General features: G+C 37.4%; 1 protein-coding gene across 2 annotated transcripts; it reads right to left on the reverse strand.

Annotated features, from left to right (window-relative positions):
• Window positions 1-731: 731 nt before the first annotated feature.
• On the reverse strand, window positions 732-17,326 carry capgb (capping protein (actin filament), gelsolin-like b). Of its 2 annotated transcripts, none has more exons than XM_020924026.2 (9): window positions 17,170-17,326; window positions 9,967-10,160; window positions 5,402-5,556; window positions 4,305-4,463; window positions 1,896-2,045; window positions 1,726-1,812; window positions 1,352-1,484; window positions 1,167-1,258; window positions 732-1,052 (listed from the first exon to the last, which is right to left on the reverse strand). In XM_020924026.2, exons 2-9 carry the CDS (start codon window positions 10,157-10,159, stop codon window positions 987-989), a joined length of 1,035 nt encoding a protein of 344 aa, XP_020779685.1. In that variant the 5' UTR covers window position 10,160; window positions 17,170-17,326; the 3' UTR covers window positions 732-986. The 2 variants fall into 2 exon arrangements, with proteins under 2 accessions (XP_020779685.1, XP_020779687.1); XM_020924028.2 differs by having other exon boundaries at window positions 17,157-17,268.
• Between the last annotated feature and the right edge of the window lie 845 nt (window positions 17,327-18,171).

Raw genomic sequence — 18,171 nt, forward strand, 5'->3', positions numbered from 1 at the left:
TATAGCTTTATGGATGAAATAAGGAAACCTTGGGCTGCCAGGGCATGTTTGCTGAGGGCATCCTACAGGAGGTAAACCTTTCAACGCTGATAAATCTTCATTTTCCAGAAGTTACACACTAGCAGTTAGTGCAAAACGTGTAATCACGCTAAAATAAACTATGAGCTACTTTGTGACTCACTGTTTCACATTTGGCACACATGGACTGTAAATATAAAATATACTCTAAATGTTGATATTATTGGATGAGAATGTTTATATTGTGCATTTTCTGTGATGTGCTTTATTTGAAAAGACATTTAACATACTCATAATATTTAATATATTATAATATTTATTTACAATTAACCCCTTAAATTGGTCATCATTAGGAGAGCGGTCCCACTGACCCGCAGGCTGGCAGTGTGATTCTAACTCCCACAGATGAATGCTGTATTTGTGTCCATGGGCAAGACACTTAACTCCCCTCACCCCAGTGTGCGTACAATGGTGTATGAATGCATGTGTGAATGGGTGAGAGGTTCCTTAATGTAAAGAGCTTTGAGAGCCTTGAAGGTGGAAAAGAGCTAAAAGAAAACTCCTCATTTGTGGAAAAAAAAAAAGCTACTAAAATAATTCCAAAAATGACACGTGTACTTATTTTTCTCCTGGTTTTGTCATTAAAAAAAAATAAAAAAAATCCTGATTTGGTAAGATCAAGGAAGCAGGAAACACAAAACACAAACGCACAATTGTCCAGTTTCAATTATGTTTATTGTAACCTGTGATAGTATTGCATCTAAGTAATAAAAAAATCCAAATCATTTACTCACACTTGGTTTTTGATTCATAGGAAATGGATTTTACAAAAGTGGCATTGGATCTTCTAGTCAAAAATCTGCCACAGTAACTTAAAAATATTTACATACAAGTATAAAAAAATGTTTTAATATTGTAACTTTTTGAGTAACTTTTTTAGTCCCCAGTCCAAAATTTCTTAAAGATTCTTAATTCCAGTTTTTGAAAAATTGCTTGAAGATAATGGTCTCTTTTCCTTGAGGCAGTATCTCAACCTATTAAAAAAAAATGTACTGTGTTTTTCTGTAAGCATTCCCAGTAAAATAAACCACATTATGTAAATGTAACTGAATGAAACACTATATTTAGAAAGCAAAAAATATTATTACCTGTGTTTTCATTCGGGGATAGTTCATGCGTTCAATAAAGTTATCAGCAATTTGGAGTGCCACTCTCTTTTCTTCAGCATTTGCACCATTACCTACAAGTCAAGTTTCAGAAAATAAAACACTGGATCATTAATCCAATCAGGTATTCAGAAGTCGTCTCGTATGTTAGCGCTGTGTAGTTTTACCTTTCCAAACAAAGATTTTTCCATTGGCTCCATTGTCCAGGATGAAGCAGTCATCACGCACAAGCAGCTCCTTGGCAAACGGGCTCTTCTCTGACACTTGAGTTGTTTTCATCGATCCTGTTGCATCTGACACCTGTAAACAAAAGGCAGCTGATGTCATCCACATTGCGATGCTGACTGGAGGCACTGATCCGTCTGAGGCTTTGTCAGATTTGTCAGATCTGTGCTTTATTTTAACACAATCTGATGACAAAGAGCTGATTTAGTTGGAACTACAATATGTGATGTGCGTAAGATCCCCATTCAAGTCCAAATGTTAAAACTGCAGTACCAGTAGATTCGATAGTTCCATTTATCTGTGATTGACACTGTACCTTGTAGAGAGAGGCAGAGTTGGAGACGTCGGCTTTGCTGTCCTCCTCTGGTGTGCTCTCGGCCAGCGGCGGCATCTTCCCCAAAACCTACACCACAAAATAACAAACTTTGGTAAAAACTAACTTCATACTTTTAAATGAACATCTGGGTGTGTTTTATTTAGTTTTACCTTGAGCATCTCCTCTGGCTCTTCCCCCTCGCAGCAGTCCACTATTTTGGCTTTTCCATGTCGATCTGTGTCACGGATGAGTGATGCAATTTCTCTCACTTTCTGCTTTTCGAAGATATTAGCCTGAGAGCCGATCCAGGAGATGATAGTCTGGAAAGTACATTATGTTAGGCTAAAACCTCTGAACGGAAACTTTAAATGTTTTTCAGTAAAAAACAGGTCACATGTTATTACAGGGCCCATATTGTGCTAGTTTCTGATCTATGTTATAATCTTGTTTCCTCAACAAACATACCTGCAGTTGTGTTTTGCTTCATTCACATGTTTAACACACAAACCCTGCATACTTAGCCTCAGTTCTTCTCTTTATCTGAAAACACGCCACAATAATCCATGCACTTTCACTAGAATTATTAGGATGATTTCAGACCTGGAATTGCTGATCTGAAGCTTAACTTAAAAACTACTGCTTCATAATATCACAAAGTGGAACAGAGCATTTTGAGCATTGGAGATATCAACAGACTAATAATAAAAGGTTACTGAAACATGTGTGAATGAAACAAAAAACTCCATTCATGTTTTAGAGGAGGAAACATGGGTAAAAGTTCACAATAGTCCATTTAGCGTAATATGGGACCTTTAATAACTCATTTGAATTATGTATTTTTTTGCTTGCATGACCACAGATAAAATACTTTGACATACATAGTAACAGTAATACATTCATCTTAAAAATGTGCTTTAAATAAATAAGACCCTGCCTAGACCAGTAACGCACTGAGTCACAGTGACCAGTAATACTGACGAAGGAACTGTGACATAAGAGTTAGCTGGCACACATCTCTACCAACTCTCTATGACGTACAGTGACTGGCTACAATTAGTTTTCAAGCAAGAGTAGAGCTTTAATAGCTGGCACAGTTGAATCAAGGATACTGTTTTTATCACATACATAAATGCTGAAAAGATAAAATTGTCAAAAACATATTGTTGCTTTGTGGCCTTTTCACTTTCACAGCATTATTATATTTTTGCTCTTTGTTATTATATTATATTGTGTAACAGGTGTAAATAGTCCATATGGTTTGATATAAAAAAAAGTCTGAGGAATGCAAAAGAAAGCTCATTATGTTAAATTAGAAGGTGGGAGTAGGCTTAAATACGTTTTTCTTCTTCCCACTCCATTTTGGTCAAAATCAAAAATAACGTACGTATTATTTCCATGCTTTTTATTTGTTGTACTTTTTATTTTTGTTGATATGACCGCACTGATATCAGTATTGATCTTATTATGTTCTACTGTAAAATTGTTCTAAAGTAAAATGTTTACCTAAATAAATAAATAATAAAATAATACTGTGACGTGCAAGTTACTAATTTCCCTTGTGGATCAGAACAGTTTGATTTAGTCTAAGTCTAACATCTCAGTTCATCATCGTTTACATGTCCTAATTTAAAACATCTCACTCTCCTCCACCCAATTACCAACTGCTTCTCTTTCTCTTTTCATCCATTACCGGACTTTAACCTCCTGAACTCAAAATGCGTCACAAACCCTGCAGTATCTGTAGTCTCTTCGATAAGTGGCTGATCATTTGCATCATTTGTCTCAGTCTGCTGGCTCAGAATTCCTATTGCTTAATACAGTGCGGCTTTCCACACTGGGTACATTTATGGCCAGTGAACAATAGATAACTAGTATAATAAGATGACCCAGTTGACACTTTACAGCTGATTCCATGGTAGTGAAAATCTGCGTGAACCACCTTCTCAGAGAGTTTGAGCTCCAAGCCTGACACAGTTCAGATACCAACTGCTAAAAACCGTAGACTTGAAAATTGTGGGGTTTTTTGTCCCGCAAATGATTGTGCAATATTGTACATGTATTAACAGCATTTACCTCATTGTCAAACCATCAAAACCACCAAAAACACTATGATAAGAGCCTCTGACTTTTAGGGACGTAGTGAGGACTACGTGCCTAAATGTCTGGAACCGTTTTCTGGCCAGAGTCTGGATGATGGTTACGTAAGTTTATAATTTTGATAACTATGATTCTGTTTATATTTGAACGATTATATCTGAAGTGCCCTTCTTTTATTTCTGCACTTGTTACATTATTTCACTTTTTTACATAATTTTCCTTGTCAAAACCTGCAGAGATGTGAACAATCAGAAAGAAAGGCAAAGGGATCTGTTGCCCTGGAGTTTTAGGGACCCAGAATTGGACCCTCGTCTTTTAATTTATATTACGGGGTGGCCCATGTGAGGCTTCTTGCCCCAGGCCTCCAAATTTCTATCGATAGGCCTGTAGATAATTATCATATTTTTGATGTGTGTTAAAGGCATGTACATGTAAAGCTTTGAAGCTTTTAATTTGAAGGTGACCACGTGCTGCATACTAACATCTCCGAGGTCGAGGATGAAGCAGTCCCCCTTGTTGAAGCTGACCCAGGAGAGCTCCACCTCCTTGGCACGGATGTTGCGTTTTCCTTTGATTTGGTACAACCTGTGTACCGGCCCCGAGCCCTGAGTCCTCCTGAAGCCGGACTCCACACCACCCTCCTGTGAACAAACCCATGCTGAGTTAACTTAAAGCTCCTTATATTACACAAAATTGACTCTTGTGAACTTTTAGACATGTTTCAATGCCGTTATTGCATCAAAAATGTACCTGGAGTTATGTTTTGTTTCATTTACCAATGTTTGAGTAATTCTGCACCTTAAAACGCTCGGTTCCTTCTGACATCACAAGTTGTTTTCTTTTGTTTGAGAGAAGAACTTACCCTAAATATGCAGGATTTGTGTGTGAAACATGTGTGAATAAAAACAAAACACAACTTCAGGTATGCTTTTGATGAAGAAACAACATTATAACATAGATCAGAAAACTATGTATATAGGGTTTGAATAGCATTACCTACAGTACCTTTTTTTTGGAAATTTTTGTGAAAATTAGGTGTATTTTCAGCTTTGTGTTAAAAAATATATATATATAAAAATGGGCATGTCCTGGCTCTTGTGGCCTCTGCAATTCCAGGTAGTTGGTGACATCACAAAAGACTGCATTGATTACAGCCTGCCGTTTCTGATTACAAACACTTAGCTGCAGGGGTGGAGTCTGAAATGTGCATAAGTTGTTCGACCGATCACATGGTTCCTTGTATGTCCACACTCCGCCCATCCTCCCCCCTCACTCTCCTGGTACTGGCAAAGTTAGCAGCTCTAACTAACTGTTTTGTGGGTGGAGTTTTGGTTGTTTAATCCCACTTTAAGGTCAAGGCTGATACAGGCCTCTCCACACTGCACTCTATGCCCGGTTAATAGTACTGTGGCACGGAGGCTGCACTATAAAGTAATAAATGGATTATAATGTATTATAAAGGAAGATAAAATCGACATATATCTGAATACGAGATTAGTGTGTGTTTGTTTGCATTTGTGTGTCTGTGTGTATATGCATGCGAGATCAAAACTATTAATAAACTCAAAATAATGCTGACCTTATAGCTGACTCCTCTGGGAAACAGGGCCATGAACTCTGGTGACTCGTAGCTCTGTACCTGCCTGTGCTGCACTGGGTCTCCCCCTAGGTAGTTATCCAGCTGAGTGGACAACATCGCACACGCCACCTGCTCATCACGGGATGACTTCTCACCTGCACACATGTTTATATTTACAAGTTTCCCACATTTAAAACCATGTGAGTGTTCAGATATCGGTGTACTAGTAGATATGGTTTGACATGACAATTGTCGGTTGTCCGATCATCTTTCACTCTGTTTAACTCGTGAGCTTTAAGCCATGCTAGAATGTTGTTACCTCATCTAAACATACCTGGAGTTGTGTTTTGTTTCATTCACACTTTTTTGTTAATCCAAAGAGCAGGAATCTGTTCCACCTTGTGATGTCACGAAGTGGTAGTTTTTAAGTTAAGATCTACCTATTACTTTTAGTTCGGTGGAGATTGGCAATTCCAGGATTGAAATTATCCAAATAATTCTAGTGAAGGTGTATGGAATTTAAAACACCCCATGACATCACAAGGTGGTGGAGATTTTACAGAAAAAAAACTAAATGAATAGCCTAAATGTGTAGTGTTTGTGTGTTAAACATGTGTGAATGAAACAAAACTCCAGGTATGTTTGTGATGAGGACACAACATTATAACATCTCAGAAACTAGCATAATATGAGCCCTTTAAATTGTAATAATTCAACAACGATTCTGTTGATTTTATGCGCCTGGAGGTCAATAAAAGATAATAAAATGTGACTAAAAAATAGGAATTATTATAAAAGTTAGATTATTTTGGTGCTAAAAATATCCTTGATTCCGTGTATGACCAGCCAGTACCACATGCTTTGAAAAAACGTTACAAAGACGAGTGGATCTGGAGCTGTATCCTGTCCCCTTGATTTCAGAAGGTTTGATTGACAGGTGGATTAACCAATCAGAGAGATGCATGCTCCGTTTGCCTTAAAAAGAAACATGGCTACTTACACATAAAAAAGAGAAAAATATACATAAAAGACTGAGAAACTGTGTGGATTTTTACAGAATTAACAATCGAAGCACCAAACTATCACTTATTTCAGGTAGAAGATTTTATATGTTTTGTTCCTAATGTTGATCGAACCTAGTGTTGGTTCAGATCATCCAAGCCATGAGCTGAATTTTGACACCGAAAGTTCCAGTGAAGCTGATCGATCATAGTGATGGATGAAGTGTTTAAATTTGAATCCTGTTGACGTGGAGCAGAGAGGTTAATCCGTCAGTCACACACATCACACTGACCCAACTCACAAAAGGTGAAAGGTCATGGAAAAACAGGCACAAAAACAGAGGGTCTTTGAAGAGGGGCCAAATAGAGCCCTCTCTGAGCAGTGACAATCATCTCAGTGTTACCTAAGCACCGGATACATGCTGGAAACAACAGGCCTGTGTGAGTACTGTAACAGAACTCATGTATTTTTAATGTGAGCCGCTTCCCTGTGTCATTCGGCCATCGTCCCACTCTCTGGAGCTAAGGGTCAGCTTTGTGTCTCGTGTGTCATCAGTGTTAATGTCACGCTCATTACCTGCTCACCTGAGGACTGGGGGCACGCGCTAAAGACCACTGGACCATGGCAGATCATTCTACTATCTATTACTATTAGACCTGTATCGATAACAAATTTCGAAGTGCGATATATTACTGAAGTAAATAGAGCAGATTTAAACCACAGTTCTAAATCTAAAATACTGGTACAAAAACAACCAAAAAAACTGACTACTGACTAATATTCCATTGACTTACATTGGAATATTGTCGCCTCTCTCTATAACTGCTGTCGTGAGCCTCGTCATTTTGGTCTTAAAATGTTAGTATTAATCTACTTTATGTGATCCTGTTTTGTTTTTTTTTTAAATTGTGCGTACAATTCATTTGAGTGGAGTTGAAAGCTAAGGGTGACATCACACTCGCTTAGTCCACTTTTTTATACAGTAAAAAGTACACACGATAAATATTTACCCCAAAAAATATTGTTCCAGCTTTCATATATGATAATAAGATGATATAGTAATTATTGTGATTGTGTAATTGCTCTGCATGGCTGTTATTTATAGACAGACAGATAGATAGATAGATAAGACCACTGATCCCATAGGCAACCCACACAAATTCTAATAAACTGGTCTTATGTTATTGACGAGACTACTGGTGTTTATTTTGTTCAAGCACATCTCTTCATCGATACGTAAGTTCTGCAGTGGTCCTTGGACATATACAAGTCTGTGTGCTTTTATACTTGTTCTGAAGATCATTCTAAAGCTATTCAGGAAAAGTTCATGTCTATTGTTTACTTACTGTTTACTTACTATTAGTATCTAGTTTTGATGCTACACAGCAAAAACTGGAGAGTTAAAATTTCAGGGTAAAATATTTCAGAGTTGTTAACACAGAAAGCGTTATTTAAACTATTTGAAAGTTAAATGGGAGTTAGAGTTGTTGTTATTTGCCAGAGTTGATATAGTTGAAGTTAATTTAGCTTCCCCGACTGTTAATTCAACTTCCCCGAGTGTTAATTCAACTTCCCCGAGTGTTAATTCAACTTCCCAGAGTGTTAACTCGGCACCGCCCACCCACCACTTCAAATTCCCGCCACAGAAGACCAGTTTGAACCAGTTTGAACCAGACAGACAGTGGATTTTTCACTTTTACATGCAGCTCTTTTTGGTAAGTGCAATTTGATTTAAACTATAGACAATATTTTTTATTTTCTTCACTAATTAGAATTACAATTATAACTGTATAGGTTGAATTCTTTATCAGAGAAATTGCTAGCAGACGTAACTATAACCCATGGTCTTTTAGCTCTTTGCTTATGTCAAGGACAGTATTCTATCCTGCATATTTTAAGTAAGCTATTAAATAGTTTTTTATTCGCTAAATTGGTGTCTGTCTGTCTGGTGTATGTTGTATGTTGTAGCTCTCGGTAACATATGTTTCTCTTTTTGACAGATAATAGAAGCAGCTTTAAAAGAAAAAGCTGGTGGTGAAGAAGTGCTAAAGGAATACCAAACAACAGAAACCCTAAGTCATACTACAAGAAGGAAGTTATTTAATATACTGGTTTCTCACATGATTCAACACCATGGGTATGTTTCTGTTTGTTCACAAAATTGAATAAATTATTCTTAATGTCTCTAATAAGTTGAATTCCTGTTTCAGTAACTTCCCCTCTAAGGCTACTCGGGAACAGTCTGCCCTTGGGATTGTGATGGCGTTTCCTTCTCTCAAAGATCCATATGCCAAGAAAGGCTATGTAAGAATTATTTTGCTTTCTAAGCAATGTAAATTGTGTAAACATTCAACATTAAGTTGTATGGCATCCTTTTTACTTTTAGGAGCACCTCTATGATGCTGCGGGTGGATCAGGGTACATCTCAAGGCTGAAGACAGTCCAAAGGCGGAAAAGGCAAGTGACTCCTCAGCCACCGGACAGCCCTGTTGACTATTCTCAAGGAGTCCCAACACATCAGAGGACTGTTCAGGTTGAACAACAGCTGAACGGTGATGCCAAGAGTCTTCAGATAATGATTTGTACATAATTTCATCTTTTACAGTGTTTTAAAGAAAATAAAGGCTTTACATGCAATTAATGCGTTTTTTACAGTGTACCTTAATTTACACCTCACAGTGTGTAGTTACAACTCTCCAAGATGTTAAATTAACTCAAATTAAGTGTAAAGTGTGTTGTTTAGCTAAAACAGTATAACCCTACAAAGTGTTAACGCTTTACTCTCAAAATGTTAATTTAACTCTTGATTTTGGGGTTAAACAGTAACTTTGGTCCAGTGTTACATAATTATCATTTCCAAAAGTGTTAAATTAACTCTAGAACAGATTGGACTCATATAGACTCTGAGAAAATGTTAAAATTAACTCTGTGAGAGTCAATTTTAACACTCCACTTTTTGCTGTGTAGTTTTAGTATCAATTAGTGTCTAATAGGGATGTAACAATAACTGAAATATCGTGATATTGTATCATCAAAGTTCTCACAATAATATCGTGGACCATCACAATATATTGAATTACAAGTCTCTTTGCTTAAATTAAGAGTTATGGTGCAGCAATAGCTAAAAAAAAAAAAAAGACAGAGGGAACTACATAGTCCATTTCAGTGCAGACTACATGAAGAAATAACAGTTCTAAGCACTTTTAAGTCTTAGTTCTTTGGATTAAGTCTTGTCAAGGCATTTTAAGAGGAAAAAGTAGCATATTCACAGTTTTGTTAGCCTCCACAAAATATCGCAATAAATATCATACCGTGAGATTTATAACATGAAAATATCATACTGAGATATTTGGATATTGTTACATGCCTAATCTTGAGCCTTGCCACCATATCGTGAGCTTTCCCACGATATCGCAATAAATATCGTACTGTGAGGTTCATACCATGACAATATCGTATCGTGAGACTTGGATATCGTTACACCTCTAGTATCTGATTTTGAAATCACCAGTACATCCTGACTTAATAGATTTTATACCTGGTTAATTTCATGAGTTTCTTACCGATCCACATGTGGAGATCGGCCCCGTTCTCGGCACGGTTTTGAAGCACCAGATAAGAGTCTCCATTATAAAAGGCTCCAATTTCGGTGGGGTCCAGCAGCACGGCCTTCATCTTCTCCACCCTCCACACCCACAGGCCCGGGGTCCGGACCTCTGGACCAAACTGACCTGGGACTGCCTGCATCGGGAGCATGCTGCACAGAAATATACAAACATTAAAGGTTAAAGTTACTCAAGTAGGCTATTATTGCACGGACTATTACACTATTTTCTCATCTTTGTTATAATGTTGTTTTCTAGTTGAATACAGATCTGGAGTTGGGCTTCGTTTCATTCACACATGTTTAACACACAAGTCCTGCGTATTTAGGCCAAATTCTTCTCTCAAATGGAAAACACTCTGTTCTACCTTGTGATGTCATGCAGTAATACAGGAATTGCTCCACAGTGTTCTTAATCAGTAAATTCACTAGCATTGTTTAGATCATTTCAACCCTGGAATTGCCAATCTCAGCTGAACTAAAGCTAAAAGGAGCTGCTAACTTGAAAACTACCACTTCATGACATCACAAGGTGGAACAGAGCTTGGAGACGTAGACAGACTAAAAAACTGGATTACTGAAACATGAGTGAATGAAACAAAACACAATTCCAGGTATGGTTTTGGGGAAGTAAGAACATTGTAACATGGCTTAAAGCTCACAGAACGGGAAGATGAATTAGGAAGTGCAAAAAAAGAAAGGGTATGAAGTGATACTGGGCCTGGCATGACAAAAAACAAAAACAAAAAAACCAACAACAACAATATATTACTACAGAAATATTGCAATAAATAGTAGTTCAGTAAGATAGTAAATCCTTTTAAACCATGTTGTAAAGAAAAAATATTATCTGAAATAATATCATAGCACACTGAAACACATCAGTACACAATTAGTACTAATAACAAGTATTATTCTACTTTCTGCACCTCAAATGTTACAAAAAAGGAGTAAGTACCCCAGTAGTGCAAATAAAAAGACCAAATACTGTATATTGTGTATCTTTTATTTATTGAATTGATAGTAATTGTCATAAGAGACGTAAGACACATAAATAAATAATATTATATTTAGGGGTGTCAAGTTATCGCGTTAATTGCGATCAATTAATTACAGTCATATTTAGCGTGTTATGTTTTTTAATGACGTTAATGTCATTTTTAATCTCTAACTTTAGTGTTTCTATATGCGAGTTGCTTTATTATAAAACCTGTTTTTATGTGTGTTGTTGGGACAACACACACACACACACACACACACACACACACACACACACTTCACACAGGGTAATTCCACTCATTGCCGGAAACCCACACAAAACGCGCGCAGTAAGAGCGATGTAAACATCATGTTAACGCTGGCGGCGTCAGTCACACAATGGACGAGGTCGAAGAGCCAGTAGAACAGAGGCAGCAGTGCACAGGTAAAAACGCATTCGTGTCTTGGAAATTATTCTCCCGACGTGAAATATAAAAGAAAATAATAAATATAAAATCGCCTACAACTTAAATGTCACTGGTGAAAACAACCTGCATAGGTTCATGATGTCTGCACTACTGTCCTATAGTGACCTGCCACATGAGGGGACACGCACACAAACACACACAAACATACAAACACAAACACACACCTTCATCATCGTCATTAACCTGAGAATGCGTGGACCACGTTTCCTTCCGTAGACACTGCACGGACACCGACGTGCTCCCGTGCGCCGCGTGTGGATCGTTTTCTCGCGTACGCTGCGAAAACCGCGCTTCCTCCTGTGCGCCTCTAAACCAGAACTAACACCAAGTCTAAAACCAGGACTAATCCAGGTCTAAACCAGGACTAAACCAGAACTAAAACCAGAACTAAAACCAGGTCTAAACCAGGTCTAAACCAGGACTAAACCAGGACTAAACCAGAACTAAAACCAGAACTAAAACCAGAACTAAAACCAGAACTAAAACCAGGTCTAAACCAGGACTAAACCAGAACTAAAACCAGAACTAAAACCAGGTCTAAACTAGGTCTAAACTAGGACTAAACCAGAACTAACACCAGGACTAAAACCAGGATTAATTCATTCCAGGACTAAACTAGGACTAAAGCAGGTCTAAACCAGGACTAAAACAAGGACTAAAACCAGTGATCTCATATATAAAGCATTTCTCTATGAATAATATTTTTAATATGGTTAAGGAAAGACTAGACTTTTTATTGTCTTTAAGGAGACAAAGGTTATTATGTTCAGATTTCCTCGTCTTTGCTACTTTACAGCAAACAGTTTCTTATTCATGGAGACTTGGGCTCAACAGCCAATTTGGAGAGATTTGTTAAACAATAAATGACTTTATAAAGTCACTTTTTTTAATCTATATCAGTCTTTTGATCTGCCACAATAATGTAATAATGAATTTAAATTAAAATACCTCAAATTGAAGGCTTTTCTCAGCAATTTTTAGGTGAGATTAAAATGAGATTAATTAGATTAATTAATTACAGATCATAATTAATTAATCTCTAATTTTTTTTAATCGCATGACAGCACTAATTATATTACCAGGACAGTTCTTAGCTCATCGAATTGTATTGTCTTAAATCACTCTCAATTTTGTGGGTTTTGTGAAGAGTGTAATTACACCAAGTCTTGACACATAATGAGGTCTTGTATTACGGGGTAGATTACATCACTTTTATGTAACTTGAACCCAAAATGTCTTGATCTCATTGCAAAAAACAAGGAGTGGCAATATACAAGCTGTATCATGCTACAACTATGAATGTGAGTTTAATATATGCACTTGACCTGTCACTATGACAAATTTTCAACTATGATATATCAATGAAGAAAATGTAGATGATACACAATAATATACTGAAATTAATTTATGCCACTGACACAAAAACTCAAGAGCAAATTTAAACCACAAAAACTATTCTAAATCTACAATATTGTTAAAAAACCTGAGCTGTAATAAATAAACAGCAGAATGACACACTTTAGTACTTAATTTGCATCTGTAATGAGTCATGGAAGTAATTACCGTATTTTCCGGGCTATTAGGCGCTCTGGATTATAAGGCACACTGTCATTAGATGGTCTATTTTCGAACTTTTTTCACAAACAAACCGCACTGGACTTTAAACAAAACACAACAGTTAGATGGGTCAGTGGGACTTTGTTTGGCGCGTTCACTGTGACTCTGGGTTTTGTTCAGTTGTGGCGTGTAGGGAGGGTGCTGTCTGGGACCGCTGGATTGTTGGCGTGTTCGCAGTGACTCAGTTGTTCAGTTGTGTCTAGAAGTGGCAAATTGCACTCACTTTTTCGGTTCGTTCCTCAGTTCTGTTCCTCCCCTTCCCCTTCCGTGTGGAGTGATGAGTGTGGCTGCGGGGTTTTTTCGCTGTGCGGTTGCTGTCTACTCTACTCGCTGTCTCTAGTGTGTGTTTGCGTGTTCTGCGGGTGATGCGCCTTTGTCGTGCTGGGACACCCGAGTGGATTCGTGTATAGGGCGCTCTGGATTGTGGGGCGTGCAGTCGTTTTCTGATGTAGTTGGAGGCTTAAGAGCGCGCCCTATGGTGCGGGAAATACGGTAATTCATCCTTCTATAGCGTAAACATGCATTATATAACTTTTTCACCTGCTTGTTTCTATGGAGATGTCACTGTTATGTCTGGAATGTTCCACAGTATGACATTAAACAGCTCTACTTTACATTTGTTCAATCACAAGTAGTTTTATAGCTCAAAACTACAGAGAAAAATAAGCATTCTGACTGTGAGCAGGGTCACCTCTCCACAGCTCTGTTCTGTAACTTGGTCTGGTTTGGTTTAATGCCATACTGTGAAACATTCCACACAAAGTAATAACATCAAGCACAGTAAACATTAAAATCTTATCAAATAGCCAAAAAATAACCAAATATTTCCCAGTAGTGCAAAGAAAAAGTATATATGATAAATACTGACCCCCCAAACTATATGAGTCCTTGATAGCTTTCATATATTGAACGATAAGTCGATATACTACAGTAGTAGTAATTATCGTGACAAGCCTATATGCAGGGTGACAAATTTATTCACAGAAGGAAATGTTCACAGTGAAACCAAACCACAAATTTTGTTTCCTCTTCATCCTGTCCCAGTTTGATTAAAGCTGGTTGAAAGAGTTAAAATGAGGTGATAGTTTATGTAGCACAACCAAGACCTTAAGATCTATTGCCTTGATTAGAGAGATGTAGATAGACAAAAGGCTTTAGACGGGGTTATCTCTGAGATACCTAGAAAAGCGCCAAGGCGTAACTGCGACCAATAAACAAATGCAGAAAGACAACCCCACATTAGCATGATTAGTGGATTAGTGGCACATGTGTTACTTAGCCTTAACAAGCTCTTGGGAAATGCTTATTCTTGGTTTAATTTATTTAATTTGCTCCAATTTTGAAATTTTACATAACAAAACCAAAACAAACAAACAAACAAAAAAACAAAAACAAACTCCCACACCCCTCTCTCCACACTCAATAAACACACACACACGCACAAAAACCAAACAAAGCAACTGTCACTCAAATCCGATCTCGTCAAGATGCTGAAAAAATTATCCGCTCAAATTCTCAGAAGTTATTCTAAGTGATACAAAGTCAGCAGTACACAGCAATTACAGCTCTAACTGTCACAAGTGTGAAAGTTCAACTATAGCTCCAGCTCCTTTCCTATGTTATTTCCCTTTCAGATAACATTATCAGTATAATTATCATTATCTAAATCCCTCTTGTAGGTGAGTTTACAAGAATACAAGCCAAGACCTGCCCAGTCCTCCTGTTAAAGTGCCCCGAGACCTTTGACTGAGACACAAAGGCAATTGAGAAGCGCAGTGTAAATGTTACTGTGTCAAAACTTTAATTTCATTTGAGATCAATAAAGCATCTCTCTCTCTCTCTCGCTGAAAATTTGAAGGCATCTTGTAGGAGAGGAGGAAGATAACAGAGCAAGAACCTGTAAGGTTAGAGTTACCGTGCTTTGACAGGCAGGGTAAAAGTAAATAAAGAATTGCAAATAAATAATTAAAATAAAATTCCTCCACTTAACTGCATAATCTCATCTGGTACTTGCACTTGAGGTAAGGTCCATTCTGACTCCATCCTGCGTCCCCACGGGTCTGTACTGGCGTTAGTGTTATTGTGAGAGTGTAGGGGCCTGGTTCGCAGTTGTGTTTGCGCTCACCTGTCCTGGTTAGCTTATATGCACCAGGTAACAAGAGCCGGTGTGATGAAAGCCAAACCCGCAGCCGTGGATACGAGGCGGGCGTTGGGGGGTGGGTAGAGTCGGATTCCTGGTTCCTGGCTAAAGCTAAACACCAGACTGATAATTACTGGGAGAGCCAATCTTTCCAATGACTTTTACTATAATGACTTAACTAGCTCCAATTGTGGTCCATCACTGCCAAAAAAAAAAAAACTTGTTCGATTTCACTTTTAAAAGCTCATCTTTGAAAATGAGGTAGTACAATGAAAGTGTTATTTCTATTTTAGCTCTGTACTATATCTGTTTGAGACACAGGTTCAGAGGCAGTTGAGTCATTTATACATCTGGATCAAGTGGTATAAATGCTTTTTAAACTAATATTTTTAATTCATTTTGACTTAAAGGTCCATTGTACAATTGCCACCTGCTTGTCTCTATGGAATTATTATGACTTTGTCTAGAATGTTCCACAGTATAGATTAAACCCATCTATCACGAGGGAGACAAGAAGGTTTCAGAACTACGCTACATTACAACTCAGATCTGTGGAGAGGCGCCCCTATTCACAGAAGGAATTACTGTATTTTTGAGCAACAAGAATACAATAATGGATATGTTTAATGTCATACAATGGAACATTCCAACACAAGACGAGACAAAGCAATAACATTTCCATGGAGACAAGCAGGTAGCGGAACCTCAGCCAGAAAAGTTACACAGTGTACCTTTTAGAGCAGACATGTCAAACCCTGGCCCGGGAACCAAATTTGGCCTGCGATATAATTATATTTGGCCTGCAAAATCATATGTGTATCAAATCAAATAATAATCAAATATGTATTAAAGATGCTACACATGGGCTATAGAGAGATTATTTATTTAGAATGTTGTTATTATTTTATATGCTTGTTCTGGATTCAGTGTTTAAGTAAAACTATTATTAAACATTTATTTGAATAAGAAAATGACATATCTAGAAAGAAGAGAAAACATGCAGATGTTGTTGAAATTTTTCAGTAAATATTTAGTTTGGCCCACGACTTAGTCCCAGTTTTCAATTTTGGCCCTCTGTGAATTTGAGTATGACACCCCTGATTTAGAGTTAAGTAAAAAATGATTTAAGCATTCCTATTACCTTTGGTCCAGATATATAAATGAGTCAAGTGCAGGAAGTAGAAATGCAAGTTAAATGACAGATAGATAAATTCACTTTGGTAGCTAGCAGGCAAAACATCTCCATGGATACAAACAAGTGGCAGATCCTCTACCGGGAAGGTCACATGGTGTACCTTTAATTGCACATATTAAAACGCCACACACTGAACCTCTTGAACCTGCTTCAGTGCTTTACCGTGATTATAAAAAAATAATGAAATTTGTACTTAGTTATTTATATTTTCATTTACTTTAAGACCAAGGTTTAACTCAGACTATTTTGTGAAATATAGGTGTAAATTATGAACTACACTACTACTACACTTATAATACCCTTTTAATCACCTCTCCCATCTGCAACACTTTTGCAACCGCACGACTCACAACCTCCACCCCAGGTTTGAGGAAGTAACTGTCAGCTTTCTAAATAACTACAGTTACTAAGACTGAGATGCTGCTCAGTGACAAAAATATGAAACAAAAAACTAACTAACCAAAAAGCAAAAGTACTGTCATGCTCCCTAGATTTCCCACACTTTGTTGTTGTTTTTTGTTGTTTTGCAAAAGTACGCCATGAGTACAAATGATTTTAAAAGGTAAAAAACTGACAAGAGTTGCATGAATGACTGACTTCATTGTGCTACTTACTGCCGCATTCTTTCACTGAATTCAAGAGGAATTTGACAAGTAAACAAAAGATTGAATGGGACAATGGCTGTAGGCAGAACAGAGAGCAGAAAGAGTAGAATATAGCATATGTTTTACCTTTCAGACTTACCTTACAGAGAAATGAAACAGATGTGCGAACGGTGAGCTGAGAGTGGAGCCTCTGGTACAAGATGTGACTTGTGTTGAGGACAAATTGTGTTTTTTGCAGACAGCCCCAGATGTGCTTCCTATAGATTTTGCTGTGGCCCTGCCCTCTGACTCTGAGTCACAGCGCAAAATGGAAAAAAGCGAGGAAATGTGGTTGAATCAGCTGATAATGACTTTACACTGTTATATTTAAACAGTGATTTTAAGGGTCCGTATTACTTAATTTTCTGATCTACGCTATAATGTTGTTTCCTCATCACAAACATACCTGGAGTTTTGTTTTGTTTCATTCACACATGTTTAAATCACAAACCCTGCATATTTCTCTTCTCTCAAACAGAAACACTTCTTATGATGTCATGTAGTGATACAGGAAGTGCTCCACTGTGTTTTTAAACTCCATAAACCTTCACTAGAATATTTTGGATAATTTCAGCCCTGAAATCTCTACTAAACAAAAGGTAAAAGGAGCTGTTAACCTGAAAACTACTGCTTCATGACACCACAAGTTGGAACAGAGCATTTTGAGCTTTGGAGATGTAAACAAACAAATAATAAAGTAATGCATGTGTGAATAAAACAAAGCACAACCCCAGGCATATCTTTGAGGTAACAACATTACAACATGGCTTAAAGCTCACAAGAGTAAATTTTTGCATAATACGGGACATTTAAATAAAACACACTGAGCACATTCTGGAGATGTTTTTGCTTTGCTTAAAATATTTCACAGTATGGCATTAAAAGTATCTATTTCCATGGATACAAGCAGACAGGGATGTAGTACAAAATTCTGGGCCCACCAAGATGATTAGTAATCATCTTGGTGGGCCCATATTATTAGCCTGATTCATCAGTTGGTTTCACTTTGTGGAAAACATCTGAACTTACAGAATTAGGATTCGTTCGCTTGACGGTCGGTGGGTACTTTTTTAATTTAACCAATCATTGCTATTTGGTTGTG

The sequence above is a fragment of the Boleophthalmus pectinirostris genome, unplaced genomic scaffold (assembly GCF_026225935.1).
Source record: "Boleophthalmus pectinirostris isolate CB_2022bp ecotype Guang Dong unplaced genomic scaffold, ASM2622593v1 HiC_scaffold_20, whole genome shotgun sequence".
NCBI lineage: Eukaryota > Metazoa > Chordata > Actinopteri > Gobiiformes > Gobiidae > Boleophthalmus > Boleophthalmus pectinirostris.

Excerpts from the sequence above, each read along its gene's own strand:
- capgb (XM_020924026.2), bottom strand. The coding sequence starts at position 10,159 with ATGCTCCCGATGCAGGCAGTCCCAGGTCAGTTTGGTCCAGAGGTCCGG. Across the intron at positions 1,813-1,895 it reads AGCCAGAGGAGATGCTCAAG|GTTTTGGGGAAGATGCCGCC; the intron begins GTAAAACTAAAT and ends TTTGTGGTGTAG. Across the intron at positions 1,259-1,351 it reads AAAAATCTTTGTTTGGAAAG|GTAATGGTGCAAATGCTGAA; the intron begins GTAAAACTACAC and ends CTTGACTTGTAG.